The sequence below is a fragment of the Astatotilapia calliptera genome, chromosome 11 (assembly GCF_964374335.1).
Source record: "Astatotilapia calliptera chromosome 11, fAstCal68.1, whole genome shotgun sequence".
NCBI lineage: Eukaryota > Metazoa > Chordata > Actinopteri > Cichliformes > Cichlidae > Astatotilapia > Astatotilapia calliptera.
The window spans coordinates 17,482,124-17,494,154 of record NC_137432.1 but is presented as its reverse complement, the minus strand read 5'-3'; the positions used below and the strand labels follow the sequence as shown (position 1 = coordinate 17,494,154).

Below are 12,031 nucleotides of genomic sequence, written 5' to 3'. Positions count from 1 at the left end.
CCTGGTCCCCGAAGCTGACACTGGAGGGTTGGGGGGGGGGACAGCTGAGACAGGATGGAAACCTGCCCTCCCTGCTCTGGACTAGAGGCCTGAGTTTGGACTTAATCCTCCTCTTCCCTTCTTTCTAGTTTCACTTTAGTGGATGACGAGCAACCAGAGAAGGTGTTCACACAATATTAACTCTGTAATCGTTCTATATAAGACCTGAAAATAATTTTGAAATCTCTTTTAGTGAAGTGAATAAGCCTTCAGTACAGTTGCACCATGCTCTAATGGCCCCATATACAGGTTCTTTACAGTGTTGTAAACAGCCATTTAGTCCCTCATAATATCCTTTAAACTGCATGTAATAAGGGCACACTGGATAGAGTTTTATGTCTCTCTTTTTTTTAATCACTAAACTTTGCAAGTCCTCCATGCTATATATGTATAGAGAGAGAAAGCCATAACTTCAACTGGGAGGGGGCTTCCTTCTTTTTATCAGCATGTAGCCTCTCCCACCGAGACAGACTTGTAAAACTCACTTTACAGCCTAGTTGGACACAAAAGTTGATCTGTTTACTTTATGGGCTGTTAAAAGTTTTAAAGTCAAGACAGCTGACCGACATCTACATTTACAAGCCTTCGGTGAAGGGAAAAAATATACTAGTTTACACTTTTACAGGAAAGCGTCAGTGTTTGAGGAAGTGCAGCTTGAATAGCCGATGCTTTTAAAGATCCCAGTCCCCATTACCAGCTGCAAAAATCACCTGAGACTGATGCCAGCTAATGGCACACACCTCAGTTTAAGCAGAGCGCAATGTTTTTACCTGAAGACTTTAAATACATTTCAGTCTGCATGGCAGCAAATGTTCAAAAGTTTGTTAACATTTTGTTACTGTCTTTTTTTAAATAAAATCAAATTGTTTAAAACATGCCTGAGCTCCTTTCTCTATCAAATATTTCACTTTAGAAGCTTCTTGTGTGACAGATTTGTTACATTTAGTTTCATTCCAATATATGTCATTATAAAAAGTCATTATAAAAAAATGATTGGCTCATCTAAGATATATATTCATCCTCGAGGAGAGACAGCGCAATATGATGCATTTTTCCTGCTTACAGTACACAGACAACTCTGCACGAACAGCAGCAGACATATGAATATGCATGCATTACAACGACAAGCAGAAATGTTGCACTAAAACAAAGATGTCAGACGGAACTAAGCTTTACTGCAAATGTAGACTACACAAAACGCCGTCTAGTCCTTGATGGCACTGAGGGGGGAAAAAGTTATGCGCAAATCAGAAGGGTTCGCACTTTTTCCAGTATTTAATGCCATAAATGTGCATAAAAATCTGAAGTCCACCTAAATTAGGGATTGAATGGTTAAATACAGAAGAGCTCCGGGTCTCCTGGAACTAGACTCCCTGCAGTCTCAGTCTGGATAGAACGAGATTATCAAAGTAAATGAACTGGATCTTACAGCTGCGCTGCTGATCCCGGTGCTCCGTCTCCCCATGCTGCACTCCGGCTCTCCGCTTCCACGGGAGCCTCGGCTCGCACCTCTCCAACAAAGACAGTAGTGTTTGTTGAGACTTCCACGCGGCCAATCGCCGCGCCGTTGCCCCTGGTAACCCCGTCCATCATCCTCCCGTACCCAATGAGCGGCGGGGGGCGGGGCGGAGTCCAGGTGCGCTTCGGCGTCCACTTGGCAGAGCGCCTGGGAGCCGCCTGTGGGCAGGAGAGGTTCTGTCAAATGCGAGGTTCCTTTAATAAGAGCGACCAGTCCGGCTCCGAGAGTCATGGCGACCGCAGCGTCTAACCACTACAACATTCTCACCTCCAGCGCATCCATCGTGCACTCGGAGCCCGGCAGCATGCAGCAAGCCACGGCGTACCGGGACGCGCAGAGCCTGTTGCAGAGCGACTACCCGCTGCAGAGCAACAGCCACACGCTCAGCCACGCACACCAGTGGATAACGGCGCTGTCCCACGGAGAGGGAGCCCCGTGGTCCTCGAGCCCGCTCGGCGCGGAGCAGGACATTAAACCCGCGGTGCAGGGCGCCCGGGACGAGATGCACAATTCCAGCAGCAACCTGCAGCACCAGTCACGGCCGCCCCACCTGGTGCACCAGACGCACGGGAACCACCACGACGCCCGCGCGTGGAGAACCACCACGGCGGCGCACATACAGAGCATGGCGACGACAAACGGCCAAAGCCTTATTTACTCTCAGCCGGGCTTCACCGTCAACGGGCTCATCCCGGGCAGCGGGCAGGGGATGCACCACCACAACCTAAGAGACAGTCACGAAGACCACCACAGCCCGCACCTCAGCGAACACGGCCACCCTCCGTCCCAGCATCAGCACCAGCACCGGCCGCAGAGCCACCACGACCACTCGGATGAGGATACGCCGACCTCGGACGACTTGGAGCAGTTCGCCAAGCAGTTCAAACAGCGCAGGATCAAGCTGGGATTCACGCAAGCGGACGTGGGACTCGCCCTGGGGACCCTGTACGGAAATGTGTTTTCGCAAACCACCATATGCAGGTTTGAGGCCCTGCAGCTCAGCTTCAAAAACATGTGCAAGCTGAAGCCTCTATTGAACAAGTGGCTGGAGGAGGCGGACTCCACCTCGGGCAGCCCGACCAGCCTGGACAAAATCGCGGCGCAGGGGAGGAAAAGAAAAAAACGGACTTCAATCGAGGTAAGCGTAAAAGGAGCTTTGGAGAGCCATTTTTTGAAGTGCCCTAAACCGGCAGCGTCGGAAATAATCAGCCTGGCGGACAGTCTGCACCTGGAGAAAGAAGTGGTGAGGGTTTGGTTTTGTAACAGGAGACAGAAGGAAAAACGCATGACCCCTCCGGGAGGAGCGCTGCCGGGGAGCGAGGATGTGTACGGGGACACGCCGCCGCACCACGGGGTCCAGACCCCGGTCCAATGAACTCTGCCGGACCGGCTCCTCCAGGACTTGTTTACCGTTTTAATTTATCCCACCCCCCAAGGTTATATATAAATCACTGGACTATGAAACGATATAGTGGGTGTTTTATGTATAATAGATTGCAGTGATTACTGACACAATATCTGCAGTGAATATCTGAGAAATGGAAAACGAGTGACGGGAGGACAGGACATTTTTTGTCCTCCCCTCTCGCAGAGCTGAAGGAACATAAGCCCGTGTTATGTTCTCCGAGGATACATGCCCAGCACTGTGACTCCAGACGACGCAGTTTCAAGGTGTAGCCCCTATTGTGTACTGAAATTATACTTGACGAAAAAAGGAGGGGAGGGGAAGAATGGTTTTAGAAGAAAAGCTTCCATTTTCCAGTTTTTTTTTCTTCTTCTATTTTTTTTTAATATATATCAATTCCAACCTTTTTGGGGCTGTGCGTAAAAGGGAAATCAAAGACGTTTTTTTAATCTTTTATTTTATTTTATTTTCGTTTCTTTTTCTTTCTTTCTTTTTTAGTTTTGTGGCTCTAAATTGTGCGTCCAGCCGTGATGGGTGTGTGGGTAGTGCAGTGGGAGGTCAAAGGAGCTGCGTTAATGGAGTAAAGTGGAGGCCGGTATAGGCTTCAGCCCCAGTGCAGTGGAGTCCAGCTGAGGGTGAGCATCGCCTGAGTCCCATCTGTCAGCCAGACCGCTTTTAATTATTCTGTGTGGACTGAGGTCACCATTTAGTTAAGAACACATTATTATTATTATTATTATTATTATTATTATTATTATTAGTGCACGTGCAGCTCACTGGTTAAACTCTTCAGTATAAATGGCCTGAGCGCAGAGATGTGGTAAATAAAAAGTGTGTGACCTCTATCGTGAGTCAGCCAGCAGTCTAAACAACAAAGTCCGTGTTTTCCACACAACAAGCGTTAAATATTATTATTTCCCCCCTCAGAGCGTCTCCCAGCTCCAGGATTGGGGCTCCGTGGCGATTGATTGGATTATATGGCACCTTTTTCTTTTTTTCTCTTTTTTTTCTTCTCCCCACAACAGGATGGGCTCCACACACACACAGATCTCGACACAAGCAACTCTCACAGAACAGTTTGGATCCGCTTTTGTAAATATTGTATAACTTTAAAAAGTCATCCCTCTTTTTTCTCGCTTTTTCTTCACTGGGGCACTTTTTCCCATTTTCTTTCATTTTTTTGTCCCCCTCCCCCCAAAAAACAAAAAAACAAAACAAAAAACAAAACAAAAATCACACACGAGCAGGTTGAGCTTCAGAGTCCATAGCCTAAACCCACCGCCTTGCACTTGTGTACCTTTTTTAAATGGTTCGGACTTTTTTTCTTTTTGTTTCTTTCTCTCTTTTTTTGGTAACGCGTTAATTTTGACGTCTAAAAATGTCTGCTATTTTTGTTTGTTTTTTAAATTCCTCTGAACTTTTATTTTGCATTATTATTATTTTTATTTATTTATTTTTTTGGCTTAATTCGCCTAGTAAGAGTTTGCTTTCGCCATTTTGCGCCCGCTCTGAAATAAAAACAGTGCTTTAAGAGTGAATCCACATAAATATAGCAGAGAAATGTCCACAAATAAACGATCTAAGGGGAGGATTACAAAACAAAATTAATGTGCGAATAATTTGTCCTCAAAACATATTTTAGTGGCGTTCCAAAAATTGCAGCATATGATCAAAATTATTATTATTTTACAATAACCATGCAGCCTTTTTGTTCGTCTGTTTTGCCTTTTTTATGTAACGGGGGAAAATTGCGCGTAGACATTTTATTTAATGTTATTTTTTTTAGTTTTGTTAATGAGATTGTAATTTATTCTGGGTGGCTTTTACAGAAGAGACAAAGGGTGAGATATATAAGAAATGAAGAGCCGAGAAGGCTTTTGTTTTGTAGGGGACGGGGTGACAGAAAGAGAGACCTATTTTTCTTTCTTTTTTTGTAATAGCGGGATTGCCACAGCCTGGACCGTCACAGCTAAATGTATATACATGTTTTTCTCCGTGCAGTAGCTCGCCTTTTTGTTTTATGCAAAGAGAGAAATCCAGGGACTTTTTTCCCCTCTCATGTGGAAACTGCTTTTCTTTTCTCCTCCTCTTCCTTCTCTGTGTTTCATTTGCAGAAAAAATAATAATAATATCATTAACAAGCAGAAACCATCATGGCATTGAAATCTTTCTTCCAGTAGCTTTAAAACCAATCGATCCAAGTCACAATTCACTGGAAATACAAGTTGTGGGATGTAGACCTGTAGCAATCCAACGCTGTTCTTCTTGCTGTTTTTGTTTAATTGCTTGTTTGTTTGTTTTGTTTTTTGTTTGTTTGGTTTTTTTTGGGGGGGGGGGGGGGGATAGGCTATGTCATATTCACTGGATGAACTTGGGGTAGATATGACGCAGAGGTGAGGAATGCCTGCAGGTGTTTCATCACTTGACACATGAACAACGGACTTGCACATTTTTAAATAACGGGGTTGATATTAAACAGCTTTTTTCCAACGTCGAGGCTAAATGTATTTATTTTATTTACACACACACACACACACACACACACACACACACACACACACACACACACACACACACACACACATATGTATACACATATATATATTTCCGTGAAACCCAGCAAATCAGGGAGCTGCTGCACTGAGTTGCCTGACAGCTGTGCTGTTAAAAAATATGCTTCTTGCTTTGAGCCCATTCGTTTGAGTGGAATTAATGGCCGAGAGAAAATCAGGGTTGATGAATGGAAGATTGTGAGCCGATGATGTGTTGTTTCTGCCCCGAGGCTGCTTTTAAATGAACTGGCTTTGGCTGGGAAAACCACAGCTTCCATCTAGGGTTAAATTAGGGCTTCCCAAAGTGGAGTCCGAGGACTAAAAAGTGGTCATTTTGGAGGGCTGAATCACGGTCCAATGCGGTAATCTTTTTCTTTTACTAATATGTGGACTTTTTCTTTTATCACGCAGGATTACACACAAAGATTGTGAGCAGATGTAGATGTTTTTATTTAGTTTTCCCCCCTTCTTTTGCTCCTCTTCTCCTCCCTTGAATGACGCTGTCTAGTTTATTTCTTAAGATAATTAATTAATCTAAGAAGACAAAAATGTATCTTATGAAGTCAGCTTTCAACCCTAAGCACAACTTTAGGCTGTCGTGATTAAATGAGGGTTAAAAGACTGGCAATTGAACGCATCGCGACGATGCTTTCCTGATTTCAGATAAAACCTGAACGCTTTAAATTTGTCCCGATGTGCTAACATAAAAAATACTAAGAAAAAAAAACCTCTTCTTCTGTTTCTTCTCTTCTGGTGACCGTGAGTTTGACACTGGTGACCCTGATGGCATTTCCCCCTTTCCCTTGAGTGAGTTATTTCCCCACAGTAAGCATTGGTGTGATGTTTGTGTGCACGTGTGTGAAAATCTAGCCTAGCTGATTATTATTACTATTTTTTCAAGCTTGGATCTGACAGCCAAATGCAAAAGTTCCTGCTTAAAAATGTGCGTGATTGCGCGCGGGCCTTGTGCCTGTCAGAATAATATTAATTAGAATCGGATCCGTTTCCTGTTCTGATGTCTGCAGCCTCACGAGCATGGATGAAGTGCTTCTTTTCTCTCTCAGAATTAAGAAGCAAACAAAGAGGTGGATTGGCAATCAGTAGCTAATAAGGTATTGATAGTGTTTATCAATAAAGCTGATCATAAAGAACTAAAAACCAATCGTGTGCTTTAAACAGAAAAATAAAAAATATGCAGATATCCTCTGATTCAAGGTGGGTGTCATTCTAATCAACGCTAATGTGCTTAACTTAACCTATACGAGACGATGATGATGTAATACCAGCTTGCCAGAAAGCGCGTCTTCACGCGTTGTTTTGATGTGGGAAGAAACACCATCATCACCACCCCCACTCACCGTTTGACCTGCCATTTGGACGCCTGGTATGAAATGACCCCGGCATTTAAAGCCCCCTCTGCAACTCTCTGATCTCTGAAGTAGACTTTTGTGAAGCTCTGTAATAAAAATAAATAAATAAAATAAATAACATTTTAAAAAAGGAAAAAAGTGCGCCCTCGCGCCCTTCATCCGCTCTCTAGCAGATGCAATTAATAGCGCGTCGCGTTAATTACACCTTCCTTTTTATTTAGGTGACTTGAAATTTCCCATTAGGCTCACAGGCAAGGAGGGAAAGCTGCTGTGCTGATGCTGTGGCGCTGACTGAACCGAGCAGAGGAAGAGAAGCGGGAGGGTTGGGGTGGGGGGGGGGACATGGTCGATGCTCTAGCGCCATCTTGCGACACCAGCAGGAACCTCGGGAGGAGGTCGGGTCAAGTTTTCCTTTCACGACAGAAACGTGGAATAGAAGGCTTCTCTGTTCTTTGGGGATATTATGTTGGGATACTGTTGGGGTATTTTTTTAAGTTCATATTCTTATGCCAATTAATGCAAGGTAAAAAAAAAAAAATAATAAAAAAAAGATTTCACTAAGCTGACAGATGAAAGTCAGGTTCATTGTTCATCCCTTTAACTGTCCGACCAGATGGAGGACATTACTTTTCATTCATAAAAACAAAACAAAAATGGGAAAAATTCAATGTGCAGAAATGTTAAAAGTTGAAAAGATGTTACAGTTTATTAATTCCATAAAATCAGGCTTTAATGTTAGCGTCCCCATGAAAGGAGGGAGTTTGTCCAACTACAATTCATAATTACAATTCAATCTAAATAAAAGTGCAGTGGAGCAGTTTTCCACTGGTTATATCTTTGCCATTCACAGCTGGCCAGTCTCTGTGTGGGGTTGACCAAAGTGCAAGTGATTCTTCAAGCCTCCACCAAGCTCCACATCCCTGCCCAGATTCGTGCTCACTGTGGGCCCTCCGCGTTAAAACTACAAGCTGATTGTGAAAGACTCTTTTACACAAGTATGAGTCAGGTTGTCATGTCTCACCTCCATTAGATAAGCCTCGTCTGTATGTAAACTTACCTCGACAGCATTGGAGGGTTTTGTTCTCTTCTAGTGACAGAACCAGTGTCTCCAGCGGTGGGCAATGAAGTAGGGGTGTACAGTGTGAGATTTAAGGAGCATCGCTGACTCAGCACGCTCAGCCCTGCCACTAGATGAGCATGTGCAATTAGTGGTTTTACTAACTTGCTAACAGGGGGACTGTTAGGTGTAAGTGTGATTCGACAAATGTGGATACATATCAAAAAAGTGATACACAATCTCACTCAGATCACAGAAATCTAGTTTAACACTGTGTGTGTAACTACGCAATGTTTCAGTGTGAATTTCAGGGGTCTAATTGATTTTGAACACGAAGGTTTTAGCCATCCATCCCCTCCACAGTGATCTTCACTTAATGCGTTTGTACGAAGCATCAAACATCAGGGTCCATCTCTGAGTCCTGTGAGGACCAATCAGCCCAACAATCGCTCACTTATCTGTCAGTCTCTCTTTACTCACACCTCCTCCACGCACACACAGAAACACACACAGATAACAGTGATACAAGCTCACGAGCTGAACATAATTCCACCATTTGACATTGTTGTTGTTTCGGTTTCACTCAGATGCATCGCAGCTAATTACACTTTGCACACTTAAGCACACAAACGCGCGTGTGCGTTCATTTGTAAACGAGTTATTGTTTAATTATAACTTCACATGAACTTTGCTGATCAACGGGGCGAGTCGTGTCTCCCCTTCAGCGCATAATTATTCGGGCTATAATTGCTCGGCCTGTTTGTGAAACATGCTCATCCTTCAGCACGGCCATCGCACACATCCTGTGCCAGACCCACGCTGTGAAGGCCCGGTGTAAGAACAGGAAGCTTTAGGTGGACAAATAAAGCTTTTATATCAGCTGTAAATGTATCATTGGTCACATAAAAAATTTTTTAACAGTGCCATTATATTTGTATAATCACAGAATTATTTCCAAAAAACCAAAAATTACCAGGGTCAATATTATTAGTCCCCTTTTTACTGAGCCATAGCACAAACCACTGCTGTGCAATGATGTGCTTCACCTCTGTATTGCTCTATGCAGTAAAAGCAATTTAAAACTGAGGGTTATCTTCCAATTTACACACAATATAAAAACTTCAGTGGAGAAAACATCATGCCAAATACAAAAGACATCTGTTTAGACTTGAGAAAAAGAATTGTGGATGCTCACAAAGCGGGAGATGGATATACAAAGTTATCACAAAGCCGCCAAGTGTCAAGAACTGGACTGAGATGTATCATCAAGGAATTCAAAGAGAGCCACACAGTACAGAACAAGCCTGGCAGAAACAGGAAGCGAAAAAACTTCAAAGACTCTGTAAAGCAAACTAGTGAGAGATGTGTCTGAAGAACCCAGAACAACTGCCAAGACATGAATGAATTACTTAGCAAAGTCAGGACTGTTGACGTAAAGAAGACTATCACTAGAATTCTGCATATAAGTGGACTGTGACGTGGACAAGAGAAAGAAGACACATTCAAGCCAGACTGAAGTACGCCAAGGACAACCTGGAGAAAGATTATGCTTACTGGAACTGTGTCCTTTGGTCAGATGAGATGAAACTAGAGCTCTCTGGACACAGACACGCTGATTATGTTTGGAGACAGAAGGAAAAGACATACAATTCAAAGAACATTGCTCACAGTGAAACATGGTGGTGGGAGTGTTATGCTGTAGGGATGCTTCAATACACCTGGAACTGGGAATCTCATCAAGGTGGAAGGAACCATGAAGAAGCATATGTGAAGATTTTGAAAAAGAAAACCTCATGCAGGCAGCAGCAAAACTGGTTCTCGATGGATGTCTTGACAATGAGCCAAGACATACATCGCTCCTGCAGAACTACCTCCAGAGGACCAAAGTAAACGTTACTGGCTGGCCTTGGATCTTTTACTTAAAGCTTGTTCCTCTGCTGCCACAATTAGTGCCTCTGCGCTGTCTTTTAGTCCAGCCACTGGTAGTATTTAGACATTTATATTATATTATATTGTAACCTATCCCCACAAACTGCATGTCTTTGGACGGTGGGAGGAAGCCGGAGTACCCGGAGGGAACCCACGCAAACACGGGGAGAACATGCAGTTTGTGGGGATAGGTTAATTGGTTAATCCAAATTGCCCATAGGTGTGAATGCGGGAGTGAATATGAGCGCGAATGGTTGTCTGTCCCTGTGTGTTAGCCCTGCGACAGACTGGCGACCTGTCCAGGGTGTACCCCGCCTCTCGCCCTATGACAGCTGGGATAGGCTCCAGCGCTCCCCGTGACCCTGAAAAGGATAAGCGGAAGCGAATGGATGGATGGATATTATATTATTATTTTATTTAATAAAGACAGATACTCACACAGGAAAAGTCTAAAATTAAAGTGGATTACAGTTGTAGTTCAAAGCTGAAAATATTGAAAGAGTAAGACTAAACTGTCTACTCTCTAAATTCACACACACTTTGACTTCTTTCTCTGTTTATTGAGAGGAAAACAAAAAAAAAAAGCCGTGACTAAGGCCAGCATTTGCAGGCAACCCTCTGTTTTAATAATGTAGATGTCACTTTAATACATTTCTAATCATCTGTGCCACCAGGTCAAAGTTGGTGTGAAATCTGCAGGATGGCTGTTTGGTTCAAAACAAGAAAAACTGTGTTGTTCATTTCGAACGAGGAGACCCGAGATAATGCTGATGGGTCACACTATGATTAGAGGGATAAGAAGGGAAAAAAAACACTTCAGGCTCCTAAAAATTCTTCAAAGGAAACCATCTCAGCAAGGAAAGTCTCTCCTTGTAACTCACGTCCAACACTGAGGCCATAGCCTGCAATGAGAGGCCAGATTTTTTTTTTTAAGTCCTAGAAAATCAATTTTCTGAAAGGAGACCAAAAAAAAAAAAAAAAAAAAAAGAGGGACTTGATGTAACAGGATAGAGTGAGTTCATTTTGAGAAACAAGCACCGCATCTCTTCAGCCAGCATCAGATCGGATCTCTGAAGAGTCACTGTGTGGTGGCACTTTGTTTACAATAATTAGGGCGAGGTATCACAGTTTGGCAACATGTACAAATAAAAACAGTTATCCTCGTGGATGCACAGACGGCTAAAGAAACAGTGTACCCCTGTAGCTTCAAAACACCACCCTGTTGAGTTTAGTGCTTGGAATAGATTTAAGAAACTGAGTGCTGACATTCAATATCCTTAAAAACATAACAAAAGTAATAAGCTTCAGACACAACGGTGAGGACTGCCAGGGATGTCTTCATTATTAGAGTCCAAGGAGGGAAACTAGAGAAGCAGCACCAAGCCACATAATGATGGGTATCACGGTGAGGTCTCCCTCAGGCAGGTCTGAGGCCTGTCGAATCCCAGCCTGAGGAGGGCTCAGAGGAGGTAGACCACAGAGAAGACTGTTTCTGCTGTCAGCTTTGTCCAGGTATGCTCTTGTGTCACTCACTCACACCATCTGGAGATAAGGGGGGGGGGGGGGGGGGGGGGAAGAAAAAGGAACGGAGAGACCTTGTGACACCACTCCCTACCCCCCTCCCATTTACTTTTTAAACGCTGGATTTATTATTCAGGAACAATATTTCCATCCATATATTCCCCTTGCAGATTCGTCAAGCTATGTCTGTAGGCACTTGAAAGACAAATAAAAAGCTGAACTAATTGCTGTGGAACCCCCCCTGGATATATCAGGCTCGTAGAGGAGCGTGACAGCAAGAAATCAAGCTGTAGTGCAGAGCGGAAAGCCTCCATGAATCACGTTTGCATCCACGCTCGCGCGCAAGCACGCACGGCGGCGGCGACGTTAGTGGCTGAGGAATAATCATTGGGGAGGCAGTCCAAATTAATACTTCAGCCGAGGCCGCCTCGTTCTCCGTCATTAGGGCACATTACAGGGCCACAATATACATCATTAAACTAGGCATAAACAATTCATTAAAAGGCCGTTAAGAAGACAAGCTAATGTCACTTCTCCCTGTGGTATTAATAGACTGTAAAATGGCAGAGGGTTAAGGCAAAAAGGATCATTCCGCAACGACTATCCAGTCACTCATCCTGACTAATGGCTCTGCTAGTT

At 43.8% G+C, this 12,031-nt stretch overlaps 1 protein-coding gene across 1 annotated transcript; it reads left to right on the top strand.

Moving 5' to 3' along the window:
* Positions 1 to 1,709: 1,709 nt before the first annotated feature.
* Positions 1,710 to 5,453, top strand: pou3f2b (POU class 3 homeobox 2b). The gene has a single exon (XM_026184455.2). The coding sequence runs from the start codon at positions 1,788 to 1,790 to the stop codon at positions 2,931 to 2,933; it is 1,146 nt and encodes a 381-aa protein (XP_026040240.1). The 5' UTR covers positions 1,710 to 1,787; the 3' UTR covers positions 2,934 to 5,453.
* The last annotated feature ends 6,578 nt before the right edge of the window (positions 5,454 to 12,031 follow it).